At 38.6% G+C, this 17563-nt stretch overlaps 1 protein-coding gene across 2 annotated transcripts in view; it reads left to right on the plus strand.

Annotated features, from left to right (window-relative positions):
* The window catches only part of ZEB1 (zinc finger E-box binding homeobox 1), a 317487-nt gene extending 300786 nt beyond the window's left edge, over window positions 1-16701 (plus strand). For both annotated transcript variants that reach the window (XM_008150396.3, XM_028158817.2), the window contains exons 7-9: window positions 9792-11602; window positions 13852-14032; window positions 14172-16701. In XM_008150396.3, coding sequence (XP_008148618.2) covers window positions 9792-11602; window positions 13852-14032; window positions 14172-14791 — 2612 coding nt within the window. In that variant the 3' untranslated portion in view covers window positions 14792-16701. The remainder of the gene's footprint in view (window positions 1-9791; window positions 11603-13851; window positions 14033-14171) is intronic.
* Window positions 16702-17563: the final 862 nt, after the last annotated feature.

Here is a 17563-nt window from a genome sequence, read left to right on the forward strand (position 1 = left end):
AATAAGGCACATTCAAAATTTCCTTATCAGAATACATGTACAACCTAAAAACACTTCAGCTTTCTGATGAATGTTAATTATTTGGCCTCTTTTGCACAGTTAAAAACGAAAAAGGATATAGAGGTACAATTTGCACAAGGAAATAAGGAGATGAAGACATTATTTACAAAACAGAAGTAGAAATGGAACTCCAGATAGGAAATGCTGAGGGGTGATGTGGAGTCAGCAAGGGAAGATAGCATGAGGGAAGAGAGAACCTGCAGTATTAATGAGAACAGAAAAGAAAAATGGGTCTCCATCATTTCAACTTCCTATTCCACATTTTCTGAATCATTACTTACAAAATGAATATTATTATATGATAAAAATATTATGTCTCTTATAGAAACATAAAAACAAAGATGGGAAGGTGGGGGTGGAGGGGTGAGGAGTGATTAACCAGGGAACTTTATAAAACCCATAGACACAGACAATAGGGTGGTGAAGGCCTGGGGTGGGGGGAGTGGGTCAATGAGAAGAAAAAAAAAGGGGGGGGACATCTGTAATACTTTCAATAATAAAGATAAATAAATAAATATTTTAAAAACAAATATAACTATATTTGCATTTCTTCAGAGGGTTTATTTGAACAAAAGCTATAGAGAAAACTTAGCACCCACATTGCACTTAAAAATGTTAGTCTCCCAATTAATTTTGATATGCGATTTTAGATTTAAGTAATTTTAATGAAAATATTTATTAGCTAATAAGTGGGAAATTATTTGCACATTGCTTATTTTGTGGAAATTGTTATATTAACATTTACATTTTACAAACATCACCCTACAAAAAAAGTACAGCTGGGTGACTTTGTGAGGGGTAGTTTGTGATACCTGTATATTATTTTGGAACTTCAAATGTTCTGGAAGTTTTACTGTATTGCTCATTAGGGGCTAAATAATGTTAAAGGCATCACTTAAAAATTCTCAAACCAAAATTCTTACAAAAACATTTATTTTCACACATTAATGTTTCTGGAAAGTAGAGGTTTTCTTTTGTAGCCTGCCACAGGATCCTATTTCTTACCTTCTGTTTTCATATCAATAATACTGGAGGCCCGGTGCATGAAATTCGTGCATGGGGGAGGTGTGTGTCCCTCAGCCCAGCCTACACCCTCTCCAACCTGGGACCCCTCGAGGGATGTCCGACTGCCCATTTAGCTGGGATTGGGCTTAAACGGACAGTCTGACATCCCTCTCACAATCCAGGACTGCTGGCTCCCAACCACTTGCCTGCCTGTCTGTCTGATTGCCCCTAACCACTTCTGCCTGCCAGCCTGATCATCCCCTAACCACTCCCCTGCCAGCCTGATCGATGCCTAACTGCTTCCCTACCAGCCTGATGGCCCCTAACTGCCCTCCATGCCAGCCTGGTTGCCCCCAACTGCCCTCCCCTGCTGGCCCAGTCACCCCTAACTGCCCTCCCTTGCCAGCCTGGTGGTCCCTAACTGCCCTCCCCTGCCGGCCTCGTCACCCCCAACTGCCTTCCCCTGCAGGCCTGGTCGCCCCTAACTGCCCTCCCCTGCAGGCCTGGTCACCCCAACTGCCCTCCCCTGCTGGCCAGGTCACCCCTACCTTCCCTCCCTTGCCAGCCTGGTCGCCCCTAACTGCCCTCCCCTGCAAGCCTGGTTGCCCCCAACTGCCCTCCCCTGCAGGCCTGGTCCCCCCCAACTGCCCTCCTCTGCCGGCCTGGTCACCCCTAACTGCCCTCTCCTGCCGGCCTGATCACCCCCAACTTCCCTCCTTTGCAGGCCTGTTTCCTCCCAACTGCCCTCCCCTGCTGGCCTGATTGCCCACAACTGCCCTCCCCTGCAGGCCTGATCACCCACAACTGCCCTCCCCTGTAGGCCTGGCCCCCCCAACGGTCCTCCCATGCAGGCCTGGGTCCCCCCCAACTGCCCTCCCCTGAAGGCCTGGTCGCCCCCAACTGCCCTCCTCTGCCAGCCCGGTCACCCCTAACTGCCCTCCCCTGCTGTCCTGATTACCCATAACTGCCCTCCCCTGCTGGCCATCTTGTGGTGGCCATCTTTGACCACATGGGGGCAGCCATCTTGTGTGTTAGAGTGACAGTCAATTTGCATATTACCTCTTTATTATATAGGATATTTTTAATAAACCTCCCTTCCTACCAGAGATGATTTGCAGTTGTTGATAGAGTTACAGCTAATTTGGGAGAGCTTTTTTAAATGTGGAAATGGGGAAGAGGAAGGAAAATAAAGCTTAGAGTAAAATTCATGTACAAAGTGAATGTCATATGGTCCTGTTGCAGTTGAGTAACAGAATTTATCAGATCTATAGATGATACAAAGCTGGGAATCATGGCTCATACCAAAGATTATAATACAGATCTGGGAGCAAGTTGATATTTAATCACATGATCCTACATTGGTATATTCAACTGTCAGTGTCAATCAAGCAGTAAGTAGGGAGCTACTGTATGTAGTAACTACAAAAAAATTTTAGGAGTTTGGATGGTCAAGAGCTTTATCTAAGCTAACAATATGCTGCTGCTGTTTAAAAAACTAATGCAGCCCAGCCAGTGTGTGTGGCTCATGGTTTGATTCCGGATCAGGGCACATGCTTGGGTTTCAGGCTCCATCCCCCGTATGGGGCATGCAAGAGGCAGCCAATAAATGATTTGCATAATTAATGTTTCTGTCTCTCTATCCCTCTCCCTTCCTCCCTGTAAATTAATTAAAATAAAATAAAATAAAATATTAATGCAGCCCTAGGTGGGTGTGGCTCAATTGGTTGAGTGTCATCCCCAGGCACCAAAAGGTTGCCAGATTCTGGGTCAGGGCATATGCTAGGATTTATGAGCTCGAACCCCGGCTGAGTAGGAGAAATGCAAGAGGCAGCCAATGGGTATTTCACTTTCGCATCAATATTTCTCTCTTTTTTCTTCTCCCTTCCTCTCTTTTTAAAATTCAATTTAAAAATCTTAAAGAAAATAACTATTGCAGATTTAGGCCATGTCATGGGACACAGAGCTCTTGCACTGCTCATTCTTTACATATTAATATGTGTCTTGTTCTTAAAGTTATTTAATATGAGGCTTATATATTTTTAATACAGCAAGAAATTTTAATTTGAAATATATAAGGAAAATAAAATTAAGGAAGTAAAACAGGCATGTAACAAATGTGATAAAAAGGAATACTCTGAAACCCCTTGCACATCTTAGAAGTAGACCACAAATTAGACTCTGAGGGTTAGGCAGTAAGAAACCTGCAATCAGTAACCAAGACCAGTGTCCGTGAGTAAAAAAAAATCTGTTGCTAGGAAAAGCACACTTTTTCCTGATAACTAAGTCTATAGAGAAACTTGTTCTTTGAAGCATCATAAGGAAGAAAGAGCAAAATACAATTTATATCATCCTCAGAAATATACTTAATATGGTGGAGAATTTGATAGAATTTTCTTTTTAAAGTAATATTCTTCAACACAATCAAGTGATATTTCACCAAAGTGCAATTAGGAAAAAGCATTTCTCCAGGGTGGCTACTTGAACAGTCTAAGTCTACAGCTCTCTGATAGCCTATTTTATTCCAAAGGAAAATGTCGAGCAGGGGTACTCAGTGTTACCCCAGAACTGGTAGCAATTTGCAAACTAGTTATTACCGGTTCTTTAAATACAGTAACAAGAGGAAGCATTTTCAAACTGTTATATATCAATACAATGCTGTGACAATTTCATTATATTTTACACAATGTTGGTCTATAGTAGTTTATAAATTTAAAACAAAAAATGAAAGAAAAAAAAACACAAGTGGTCCTTCATCATAGTGTTAAAAGCACTGTTTAAAGTATCTAATAATGGATGACTGCATATCCTTCAGTAAACTTTTAAAAAGTATTAAGGATCATGGTCCTCAATTATACTCCCTAAAATTATATTGATTGTTGCTATCTTCTGATACCCATAAAATGAGCCCTCTGCAGAGTCCTGTGTCAGCCATCATTTGAGCTCTGCGTGTGGGAATTAAGCTGTAATGGAGCAAGAGGCCACCACACCTCTACTCTGAGGTGAGACAAAATAGCACCTGCACGTGGGCTATGATCCTCCCCAGAAAATAACTTGGGTTTGTTCCATAGCCTTATATTAATTTTAGCTTGGAAAATTTTTATATCAGATGTAACCAAACACCCATCTCTTAAAAAAAACAACCTTAATATTCATAGTACATCTAACTTTGAGCAGCACAACTTACTGATGTCACCTCCAAGGTTTGATAGTTGCAACCACTAATCTAAATTGATAAGTTAACCCTTTGCACTCGCTTGCTTTTTGCGATTCCTTTATTCTACTGCTAACCATGTCGAGTCACACTCGACATCCGAGTGCAAAGGGTTTTAAGTGATGTACTTTAGCTATACACCATAAAGCTATGAAGTTAGAAAGTAGGGGTTTTCTAACAAACATAGTGACTTTGGCTTTCAAATAATTGTTCTACAGACTTTCTAACAAAAAAATATTAGAGTATTCCCAACAATAATGATAACTAACATGTATTGAACACTTAACTATGTAAAGCCACATTCTAGTTATTTGTATTTATTTGTATTTAGTCCTAACAATAACCCTATGAGGTAGATGCTACTATCTCCTCCTTTTTTACTGATGAGAAAAATGGAGTCTCAGAGAGCTTAATTAACTTGTCCATAGTCAATTAACTAATGCTTCCTGACTTCAAAGCCATTGTCTTTACCCATTGTGCTTCTCTACCTCCCTGTTTGTAAAGATAAGAATAAGCTATATTGTAGATGCTTGTTTTCCCAGTAAGCAAGAGAATTAAGAGAGTAAGAGAACAAACATGTAGCTCATCTAAAAATGCTATCAAATAATTTAAAAATGTTAAAATAGAGAAATACTAGACCATATCCCTTGTTTTACCATTCCTAGAAATATTTATCTGATGCATTTTGAGTATTGAATCACATTACAGACATCCTATTGGAAAGATATTGATAAACTGGAGAATTTCCAGAGGTGAGTTAACAAGTGGTTGAGGGTTCTAAAAGCCATGTCCCATTAGTATTTAAGGATGTACATATGACAACTCTTTATCAGTTTGAAAGTCTGGCTTGTAGAAGAAAAGTTAGACTTGTTCTGTGTGGCATTAGAAGGGCAAACTAGCACAGGGAAGTAAGTAGGCATCATAGCAAAATGACTGAACCTGTATCTCAGTAGAATGCTTTTTAAAAGAATCACTAACATTTAGTGAGAGCACCCTAAGTTTCACTGTATTATCTATACTAATAAAAGCCTAGGTGGCCCTTGCTTGTGACATCATCACAAGATGGCCGTCACAAGATGGCCACCAAAAGATGGCCACATGCATAGTGGAGGTGGGGCCCGGCAGCTGCTCCGCACAGTGAGGCCTGGGGGGTCCCATGGCTCTGCACAGCGCGGAGGAGGCCGGTCCTGGTGTCTCCGCCACCTCGTGTGGAGGAGGCAGGTCCTGGCAGAGGAGGCGGGTCATGGCAGGGGAGGGCAGTTGGGGGCTATCGGGCAGGCAGGGGAGGGCAGTTGTGGGCAATCAGGCCGGCAGCGGAGCAGTTAGTCATCAATCAGGCTGGCAGAGTAGTGGTTAGGGGGCGATCAGGCTGGCAGGCAGAAGCAGTTGGGGGCAATCAGGCAGGCAGGCAGGTGAGTGGTTAGGAGCCAGCAGTCCCGGATTTTGAGAGGGATGTTCAACCCGTGTGGGATCAGGCCTAAACCGGCCATTGGATATCCCCTGAGGGGTCCCAGATTGGAGATGGTGCAGACCGGGCTGAGGGACACCCTCCTCCTCCCCACCCCCGTGCACGAATTTTGTGCACAAGGCCACTAGTCTTATCCTACATAATAAAAAGGTAATATGTAAATTACCATCACTCCGCTACGCCCACGATTGGGCCAGCAGGAGGCGCAGGGAGCGGGACTTGGGGTGGCTGGGGTGGTGATTGGGCTGGCAGGACGCTGAGCTCGCGTCGTCAGCAGCAGCGCGAGCTGAGCGTCTGCGCCATGGCTGTGCTCTGGCACAAAAGGGGCCTCTGGGGCAGCGAGTCGGGCGTTTGGAGGCTCCAGCTGACAAGGCAGCGCGGCTCCCCAGGGAGGAGTCTGGTGGCAGTTGGGCCGCAGGAGCGTGCGGTGGTGTCCGCAGAGGACGCGGGTTTCCACGCAACCGGGCCGGCCGAGAGAGGACTCATGAGGGAGCCAGAAGGCAGAGGAGGCGGTGGCGGCCCCAGCCTTCCTGGGCGGGAGGCGAAGGCAAGACCCTGGCCTGGGCTCCGGCCACCGGAGGACCACGCCCCCGCCCCGCCTCTAGGGGCCCAGGGATTTCGGAGCTGCCGTCCACACTGGGTCCCGACCAGCGGACAGTCAGCTACACGTGCATGTTTTAATCATGCACTGGGCCTCTAGTATATATATAAAAGGCTAAGTGACCATCTGTCTGACCGACCGGTACATATGATGCACACTGGCAATTTAAAAATAAACGTTGACTTGTGCATGTGCGATACATATAAACTCTCTTTGGTGCCAATCACACATGTGTGTTTTGATCTGTCATTGTCAACTGTGAATTTGATTGTTCTTGGTGACATTCAATGTGAACTACATTGCGACTTATTTATCAACCATCCCACTGACCAACCGGCCAGTACATATGATGGCGCACTGGCAATTTAAAAATAAATATTGACTGACACATGCATGCTACATATAAAGTTCTCGCTGGTGCCAATCGCATGTGTGTTTTAATTTTATAATACTACTAGTAGCCTGGTGCATGGATTCATTGCAAGGAAATTAGAAGAAAGATTCATGTGGTAATTACATTACTGTAAAAAATTACATGTCAAAATTGTATATATGATGTAGTATTATAAAGTTAAAATACAAAATATTTTAATATCACTATTCACCCTTTCTCTATAATAGAAGTGTCAGAGATGAAAGAAAAGCAGTAAAATGTATATGAAAATAATATATAAATTGATTAATTAATAAACAATTACAATATGATATAAAAACAAGACATGATATAAAAAGGACAAAAACAACATTGATGAAAACAATGATTGATAAATTGATTAATAAACAACAACATGATATAACAACAAAAAGACATGATATAAAAACAATAAAAACATGATATAAAAACAACATTGTTCAAAACAATGACTGATAAGTTGATTAAACTTATTCTAATCTTCCTGTCCAACACATTAAGAGTATAAACACTTTCAGAGTGCTTGACTAATTTCCCTTGTGATGAAGTATTTACAACTTTAACTTTTTTAAAATTTTATTTTATTGTTTAAAGTATTACAAATAGTAGTACATATATCTCCCGTTTTTCCCCATTGACCTCCCCCCAGCCTCCCCTACCCCCTGGCATATGCACTCACACACACACACACACACACACACACACACACACACCCCAGTGTCTTGTGTCCATTCGTTATGCTTATATGCATGCATACAAGTCCTTTGGTTGATATCTTATTTTTCCCCCCTCCCCTCCCCCCGCAACACTCCTCTGCAAAGAAGCATTGAACAGACTGTCAAACTACAGTGGGAAGGCAGGGGAGGGTACAACTTTAATGTCACACACTCTTCGAACTCGAGAGAAAGCAATATGTAACTGACCATGTCTTAAAACGGGTTTAGGTAGGAATATTCCGACTCTATCTAGAGTTTGTCCTTGTGATTTATTAATAGTCATCACAAATGCTGGCATCATGGGAAACTGTCATCAAATTAATTTAAATGGGAGGCCAGTGTCAGACGGGGACAAATCAGTTCTTGGAATCAGAACAACCTCTCCTTCTGCAGATCCTGTTAATACTTCAGCTTTGATTATGTTAGGTCGCAATCTTTTGATAATAAATCTAGTACCATTACAAAGACCCCATTTACTATTAAGATTTCTCAGTAGCATGATGATTGCACCCACTTTCAATTTTAATTTATGACACAGAATTCCCGAAGGAGTAATATTATTAAGAAATTCAATGGGAAAATTTCCCTTGTACAAGTCAACATTTATTTTTAAATTGCCAGTGCATGTCATATGTACCAGCTGGCTGATCGGTCAGATGGACATATGGTTGGTCACTTACTCTTTTATATATATATAGATATTATATATACTATTTTGACATGTAACGTAATTACCGCACAAACCTTTCTTCTAATTAATTTTCTTTCAATGTGCACAAATCCATACACCAGGCCACTAGTATAATTATAATAAGCCAGTGAGGGTATATCTACATTTATTTACACACAAAAACACTGAGGCTTGGAAAGGTTAAGAAAGTAGTATGTGGCAGACCTAGGATCTGAACCCAAATCCATGGGCCTCAGCAAGACCAAACTGGACCATCTTCAGAGTTGCCTAGCAGCAGTAACCTCCTCTTAATAAAGGAGTTTCAGCAGAGAATATCCAATGTCAGATATGATATAAAATGAAGTCTCCATTGAGAAGAAGGCTGTACTAGGGGACTTCTGGGCTGCCTTTCAATTCTGATATCAGATTCTTTAAGTAATCAAATTTTTGAGCAAACATAACTCACTTTTTTTAAACTTGACAAATTAAAATCACATAACTAGGAGAGGTTATTTTGATTTTCTCACTGCTTTTATTTTAATTCTTTTAAAAAGGCGGCAGAGAAAGAGCTTTACTTTGATATTGAGTGGATAAATCAGCACCACTACATTTCATAATTCAATAGTTAGCTATTCATTAATCTTAAAAAAAAAGGTTTAGTATGCATCTGTGTGACCTTCACTGTAATAGGTGCAAGGTATAAATGGCACACAAAACCCAGAGGTTTCAGTCTTATTTCTGAAACTGGTAGTCTGTAGCCTTTAACTTACAAATTAATGAACTATAACTATAAATTAATATGTGAAAAATTAGGGTTGTATGAAATAGTCCACTTAGCTCAGTGCTTCTCAAATTTTCTACTAAAGTATCCCTAACAGCTAAGAAGAATAAATGCCTTGTACCCATGGAAAGTCTAGGGAAACAACTTAAAAGGAGGCCTCTACAAGTTGTATTTGTGCAACATAGTATAATCTGTGTGTTAATATAAAAATATTTTAAGTTACCATAACCACTGTCACTAAAATTGAAATCCAAGTTGCTTTGCATACCCACCAGAACATTGCCTTTTATCTCCAGGAGTACATACATCCCAGTTTAATAAGTTATAGCTTATAGAAGTACCTTATATTTATAGTTTTATTTCCATTGAGAAAGATCTTTTCAATGAAACCTTATAGATATAGGAAAGAGATATTTACATGATTCATACATTCATAGATATTCATACTTATTAAGTTTTATGGGATATTTCATTTACTTTTCTTTCCTCTAATACTAGTTTATCCTACAGGTGGTTAAGTAGATTGAAATATAGAAAATTACATTGGTGAGTCAGAATACGAAAAAAAATACTTGGAAGAGTAGGTTGTAATGTATTTTGGGTATTTGAGAATGCTTTGAAGTTTTAAAGGTTAGCAGAAATATTACACACATATGCAGAGAAGATTCTCTTATTGATTAGCACATGTAGGTCAGACTAAAGTTTTACTAGTGTTTATAACGTTTATGTGGGTTTTGAACTTAAAATGATTTTAAATAAAATTGTACCACAAGCATACATGGAAACCCTTTTAAATGGTTATGTTTGTTTTAGGGAAAATGTGGAAACATAAAAATTTATAAATATGTATTTTTTGTTATTGTTTAGGAGAGAAGCCATATGAATGCCCAAACTGCAAGAAACGTTTTTCTCATTCTGGTTCCTATAGCTCACACATAAGCAGTAAGAAATGTATCAGCTTGATGCCTGTGAATGGGCGACCAAGAACAGGACTCAAGGCATCTCAGTGTTCCTCACCATCTCTTTCAGCATCACCAGGCAGTCCTACACGACCACAAATACGGCAAAAGATAGAGAATAAACCCCTTCAAGAACAACTTTCTGTAAACCAAATTAAAACTGAACCTGTGGATTATGAATTCAAACCCATAGTGGTTGCTTCAGGAATCAATTGTTCAACCCCTTTACAAAATGGGGTTTTTAGTGGTGGTGGCCCATTACAGGCAACCAGTTCTCCTCAGGGTGTGGTGCAAGCTGTTGTTCTGCCAACAGTTGGTTTGGTGTCTCCCATAAGTATCAATTTAAGTGATATTCAGAATGTACTTAAAGTGGCAGTAGATGGTAATGTAATTAGGCAAGTTTTGGAGAATAATCAAGCCAATCTTGCATCCAAAGAACAAGAAACAATCAGTGCTTCATCCATACAGCAAGGTGGCCATTCTGTTATTTCAGCCATCAGTCTTCCTTTGGTTGATCAAGATGGGACAACCAAAATTATCATTAACTACAGTCTTGAGCAGCCTAGCCAACTTCAAGTTGTTCCTCAAAATTTAAAAAAAGAAAATCCAGTCCCAACAAACAGTTGTAAAAGTGAAAAGTTACCAGAAGATCTTACTGTTAAATCTGAGAAGGACAAAAGCTTTGAAGGAGGGGTGAACGATAGCACTTGCCTTCTGTGTGACGATTGTCCAGGAGATATTAATGCACTTCCAGAATTAAAGCACTATAACCTAAAGCAGCCTGCTCAGCCTCCTCCACTCCCTGCACCGGAAGCTGAGAAGCCTGAATCTTCGGCTTCATCGGGTTCTGGAGATGGCAGTTTGTCTCCCAGTCAGCCACCGTTAAAGAACCTCTTGTCTCTTCTGAAAGCATATTATGCTTTGAATGCACAACCAAGTGCAGAAGAGCTCTCAAAAATTGCTGATTCGGTAAACCTACCACTGGATGTAGTAAAAAAGTGGTTTGAAAAGATGCAAGCTGGACAGATTTCGGTGCAGTCTCCTGAACCATCTTCTCCTGAACCAGGCAAAGTAAATGTCTCTGCAAAGAACAATGACCATCCTCAGTCTACAAATGCAAATGAATCTAAGGACAGCACAATAAATCTACAAAGTCCTCTGAAGATAACTAACTCTCCAGTTTTACCAGTGGGATCAACCATCAATGGTTCCAGAAGTATTACATCCTCCCCATCACCTCTAAACCTTTCTTCATCCAGAAATACACAGGGTTACTTGTACACAGCAGAAGGTGCACAAGAAGAGCCACAAGTAGAACCTCTTGATCTTTCACTACCAAAGCAACAGGGAGAATTATTGGAAAGGTCAACTATCACTAGTGTTTACCACAACAGTGTTTATTCTGTCCAGGAAGAACCCTTGAACTTGTCTTGTGCAAAAAAGGAGCCACAAAAGGACAGTTGTGTTACAGACTCAGTACCAGTTGTAAACGTAATCCCACCAAGTGCCAACCCCATAAATATTGCTATACCTACAGTTACTGCCCAGTTACCCACAATCGTGGCCATTGCTGACCAGAACAGTGTTCCATGCTTAAGAGCACTAGCTGCCAATAAGCAGACTATTCTGATTCCCCAGGTGGCCTACACATACTCTACTACAGTCAGCTCTGCAGTCCAGGAACCACCCTTGAAAGTGATCCAGCCAAATGGAAATCAGGTAAAAAAAAAAAAAGCTCCCATCCCAAACTGTTTAGTAAAATGCTAGTTTGACTTATTTATTTTTAATATTACAAATTTATTTTAACAAGCAGCAGTCAAAATTTTGGAAAATGTAACATTTTTCTAACACTTAAGTGGAAAATTTTAAGCTTAGAAATATTGTACATTTTGCCCTGACCAGTTTGGCTCAGTGGATAGGGCATCGGGCTGTGGACTGAAGGGTCCCGGGTCCAATTCCGGTCGAGGGCATGTACCTTGGTTTCGGGCTCAATCCCCAGTGCGGGGCGTGCAGGAGGCAGCTGATCGATGTTTCTCTCGCATCGATGTTTCTGGCTCTCTATCCCTCTCCCTTCCTTTCTGTAAAATGTCAATAAAAATATATTTTAAAAAAAGAAATATTGTACATTTTGGAAATGAACAAAAAGAAACTGGAAAATGAATTTTTTATAGAGCCATGCAGGTTACTACAAACTGTCACTTTTAAAAGTAAATAGATGAGTTTTTGCTTTAACTTTAGTAGCATCGTGTCTCTAGTTGTTTCCTAATCCAAGGTATAGTTATCAACTAAAGTTTGAAGTGTTGTCTACTGTGAGAAATGGTTGGTAAGTCTCAGCCGAAGTCTTGACTGTTTGAAGCCAGAGACAGAGAAGAAAAATTGGAATACTCACTAATTGGATTTCTCTCTTTATAATGATTCCTGCCTTGATTATGATCATTAATAAATTAAAATATGTTCCCATTCACAGACATTCCACAACAAGCAAACTTAGCTGTCACTTTTTATGTGTTAAGAACTCTGTTTTAAAAGGCTTTAATTAAACAGAATTAAGTATATTAAGAACTCAGCTAGTAAATTTACTGGTCATTTTATGAGCTGTGATAAAACAATGTTCAGTTATATAATAATTAATATATATGAGGAAATATGATTGTGAATATTATATGCATTTTTCTTTTTAACTTTCTCCCAAAATTCATGATAGTTCTGGGTAGAAATATTATGTGTGATTGTAGTATATTTCATTGTCCAGGCTTTTGTTTTCACTAACATGTCTCTCCATTTTTTCCCATCACTTTTTTATTGAATAAAGTGATTTCATCCTTTATCCAAACATGTTCAAATGTGTTTAATATTCTCTCCCCCCCCCTCTTAAATATTGCTACCAGTTGGGTTTTCTGTAATTTGTGATGACTCAAAAAACTTTTCATATGACCAGTAAATTCATCTAAATTTTTAGTGTATAGAACATAATGCACACCTTTTAATAATAAGTGGGGAACCACTAACTTTTCACTTAATTATGACTAGATCAAGTAGCAGTGAAAGTGAAGCCAACTTACTTAGCACTCACTGGCAGCTCAGAAATGACCCAGACAGATGACTGCTCCTCTCCTACCTTACAAAGCTGTAAGAAATGTTATGGAAAACCTTTAAATTTTTAGAAAATTTGTGGGTTTAGAGGTAACAGAATGGAAGACATTAGAAAAGACACAAAAGGACCTTAGGGGACCAATTCTACTACAAGATCCCTGTAGGATTATCCTACCACTCAAGGACCTCCTACACAAAATTATCTCCCTGAGACTGCCTGAAATGTTTTTATTACACAGAAATTCTAAAGATTCATTTTGACTAACAAGTATTCTTGTTTAAAAATATCCCTGCATTGATTTTCCTCTTGGTCCTTAGAAAATGATAGCGTAAAATTATCTTTTCAAGGAGACCATAGAAGTTAGTTCACAGGACTCTGAAGCTATGAAAGGTACAGTTTGAAGACCACCTTTAAAAATACAATCTTAATTTTTGCTTAGTGAAACCCAGAATGAAAAGATGAAAGTAAAGGATGCAGTTAGATATTAGTGATTATTAAACAAACTCAAAGTTAAAATTTTCTGCAAATTTCTCATGAAGTAATGATTCACAGGGAACCAAGTAAATTTTGTTACCATACATTTTATATTTTTTCTTTTTGGTGTCCTTTCCTTTCAGTGCCAGTTGACCTAACCATATGTTTTTGTTACAGTTGTGACAATATTGCCCCCAACTTCACTTTCATCTACATCAGCCCCCACCTCTCATCTAACCCCACTGATGGAGCCCATTTGCAGTGATAAGCAGTGTGCTTGCTTTGATCAAGTTGTTGAAAGTATAAATCAAAGTAGTTCTTTAACCTATACTTTTATTTGTGTCTCTTGTATCTTTTAAATTTAAATTAAATTTTCTTATTCTTTTTTTTTTTTCTTTAGGATGAAAGGCAAGACACTAGCTCAGAAGGAGTATCAAATGTAGAGGATCAGAATGACTCTGATTCTACACCACCCAAAAAGAAAATAAAGAAAACAGAAAATGGAATGTATGCTTGTGATTTGTGTGATAAGATATTCCAGAAGAGTAGCTCATTATTGAGACATAAATATGAACACACAGGTATGTTGATGAACCTGACAGTTTTTTTTAAATGAGTCTATAAAACTTTCCACAATCTGAAGTGCCTTGAAATGCTTTGTAAGGATTTTATTTGCTTAAAATCACCATTCTATTTCATAGCTGTCTTATTTTTTTGCAGGTAAAAGACCCCATGAGTGTGGAATCTGTAAAAAGGCATTTAAACACAAACATCATTTGATTGAACACATGCGATTACATTCTGGAGAAAAGCCCTATCAATGTGACAAATGTGGAAAGCGTTTCTCACACTCTGGGTCTTATTCTCAACACATGAATCATCGCTACTCCTACTGCAAGAGAGAAGCAGAGGAACGTGATAGCACTGAGCAGGAAGAAGCAGGACCTGAGGTCCTAACGAGTGAGCATGTTGGTGCAAGGGCATCTCCCTCACAGGTCGACTCAGATGAGAGAGAGAGTTTGACTAGGGAAGAGGATGAAGACAGTGAAAAAGAGGAAGAGGAGGAAGAGGATAAAGAGATGGAAGAACTGCAGGAAGAAAAAGAATGTGAAAAACCACAAGTAGATGAAGAGGAGGAGGAAGAGGTAGAGGAGGAGGAGGAGGAGGAGGAGGAAGTAGAGATGGAAGAGGAGGAAGAAGAGGCAGAGAATGAGGGAGAAGAAGCAAAAACTGAAGGTGCCATGAAGGATGATGGAGCTGTAAATCAAGTGAGCAGCTTAGAACAAAAAGTAAGTGAGGATAGTGAGCAAGTGTCTGAAGAAAAAACAAATGAAGCCTAATAGTTTTTCTAGAAGGAAAATAAATTCTAATTGGTAATGAAGTTTGTTCTATATTATACATGCTTTTCATGGAAACACAGTAACCTGAATACTGTGATTTCTGTTCACTACTGTGTAAAGTAAAAATTTAAAAAAATACAAAATACAAAAAAAAAAAGAAAAAAAACACAAAAAAATCCAGGTGTGCCTGAACCTCAGACCTAGTAATTTTTTGTGCATTTTTCAAAGTTAGGGACAAGTTTGAAACGTGAAGCAGATTAGAAAACTTTAATGACTCAGAAAGCAAAGATGTAACAGGTTAAAGAAAACTGATTAAACATCTAGCACTGTTTCATTTTATCAGTATTAATTATCACTCTTATGTTGGTTTATTCTTAAACTGTACAATTGGGAGAAATTTTATAATTTTTTATTGGTAAACATATGCTGAATCCACTTCAGTATTTTATTATGTTTTTTTTTTATGTGAGAACTTCTGCACTACAAAATCCCCTTCATAAAGAAGTATAATGCAGTTCCAAATTGTGCTAACTACCTTTTATAAATTCAATCTCAAAGGTAGTACTTTCTAATATTTAGATGTCAGAGTAGAGTGTATTCTCATTTAAAGTGTATTGTTAGCCTTAAGAAAGCAGCCAGTAGAAGGACAGAAGTTTCTTACTCGTGTGGTTTAAAATAGAATTCAAAAGATTGTCATTGGGTTCTGATTGCAGGGACTAACAATGTTAATGCCGGTAAGGACAGCAGAGTCTTCACAATCAGTGTTTGTAATTGTGTTTGAGTATGTGGTAACAAATATGAAGGATATGATATGAAGCTTTGTATCTCCTTTGGCCTTAAGCAAGACCTGTGTGCTGTAAGTGCCATTTATCAGTATTTTTAAAGGCTCTAACCTGCCTTCATTCAATGTGTGGCCTACAATAACTAGCATTTGTTGATTTGTTTGTTTTATCAAAATTCCAAAATAAAACTTAACCACTGACTGTCAGAGAAACTGAAACACTGGGACATTTCATCTTTTAATTCCTCAGTATCCATTTTGTGTTAATTAACTTTCAGAATTTCTCTACAGAAATGAAAGGGAAATTTTCTAATCTGCTTAATCCATGTACTTGCATTTCTGACATGGACATGCCATTGTTATTTGTCTCATAACTGTTTCCAAATGTTAGTTATTATGGACCCAGTTTATTAACAACATTAGCTGATTTTTACCTATCAGTATTATTTTATTTCTTTTAGTTTATAGATCTGTGCAACATTTTTGTACTGTATGTCTTCAAATTTGGCAGTATTAATACCCTTCTTACTGACATATGTACTTTTAGTTTTAGAAAACTTTTATATTTATGTGTCTTATTTTTATATTTCTTTATTTATTACACAGTGTAGTGTATAATACTGTAGTTTGTATTAATACAATAATATATTTTAGTATGAAAATTTGGAAAGTTGATAAGATTTAAAGTAGAGATGCAATTGGTTCTCTTGCATTGAGATTTGATTTAACAGTGTTATGTTAACATTTATACTTGCCTTGGGACTGTAGAAAAGAATTTAAATGAGAATGTATTAGTTTTACAACTACAATCAAGTCATTTTACCTTTACCCAGGTTTTAATATAAAACTCTTACATTTTGAAATTCACTGTGTGACTAATAGCATGATGCTCTGCAGTTTTATTAAGAGATAGCCTAACCATAAAACTCATTTCCTTAGTAAGCCAAATTAGGATAACCTTATATAAACAGTGTTGGGAACAATGTTTAACATTTTGTGCCAATTTGTTCCTGTATTCATGTATGTAAGTTACAAAATCTGACTCTTCATTTTTAAGTTCCTTGTTACACCATGATCATTTTCTAGTTTTTTACCAGACTCCCCATCTCACAATAAAATGCATCAACAAGCCTGACCTGCTGTCATCTTTTAATCCTTATCGTGATTTTCTTTGGAGAACTCTGTGAAATGGGGTATTACACTGTAATTCTGCACTTGATTTATGTTTGGCTGAGTTTGGGTAACAACCTAAATGTTTTATACATTCATTGCTAAATTGTAGATGTTCTTGGGGCTCTTTCTTGGAAGGTCAGAATTGACACCTAAAGGCCTCCTCAGAGGTTGCTCCCTTTTCCTGAAATCCTGAACTCTTTATCCCATGACTTCTCATCCTTCATGTCACTCCAGGGAAGCCTGAGTTTAGGATGCCTTTCCTCTGTACTCCCACAGCTCCTTGTACCTTTTTTATAATAGCTCTTAGGCAGTTATTCATATTTCTTCCCCATTAGGAATAGAGGCCATGTCTACCATAGTTACTCTCACATCTTCTGTGCCTCGCAGAGTGCTTGGCACCAGTAAGTACAACATGGAATGAAAATATAATTTGCATGTTAACATAGCTCAGCTATGTTTACACTATTCTGCTTCTAATCGAGAATATATATGTTAAATGATTCCAGCAATTTAATAATTTTCTTACGCAGGTCCTATTACACTAGACAAAAGAGACAAATACTAAATTACACTTTTTTTATTGTCAGATTGTTCTGATTTGAGAGTTTATTTCTAGGTGTATTTCTGGTGTTTTACTTCATGTTACATGACACAGGCATTCAGGGCCTGTGGATATATGATATGATTCTCGCCCACAGACGTGATAGACCAGTCCTAGTAGACTTTATTTTAGGACCCAGTTCCCTTTTTATAGCCTCACACTACTAGGTGCTCCTTAAAGTCAGGTTGCTTCATTTCTTCTGTCACTGAGAACAGCT

Source organism: Eptesicus fuscus, chromosome 5 (assembly GCF_027574615.1).
Source record: "Eptesicus fuscus isolate TK198812 chromosome 5, DD_ASM_mEF_20220401, whole genome shotgun sequence".
Taxonomy (NCBI): domain Eukaryota; kingdom Metazoa; phylum Chordata; class Mammalia; order Chiroptera; family Vespertilionidae; genus Eptesicus; species Eptesicus fuscus.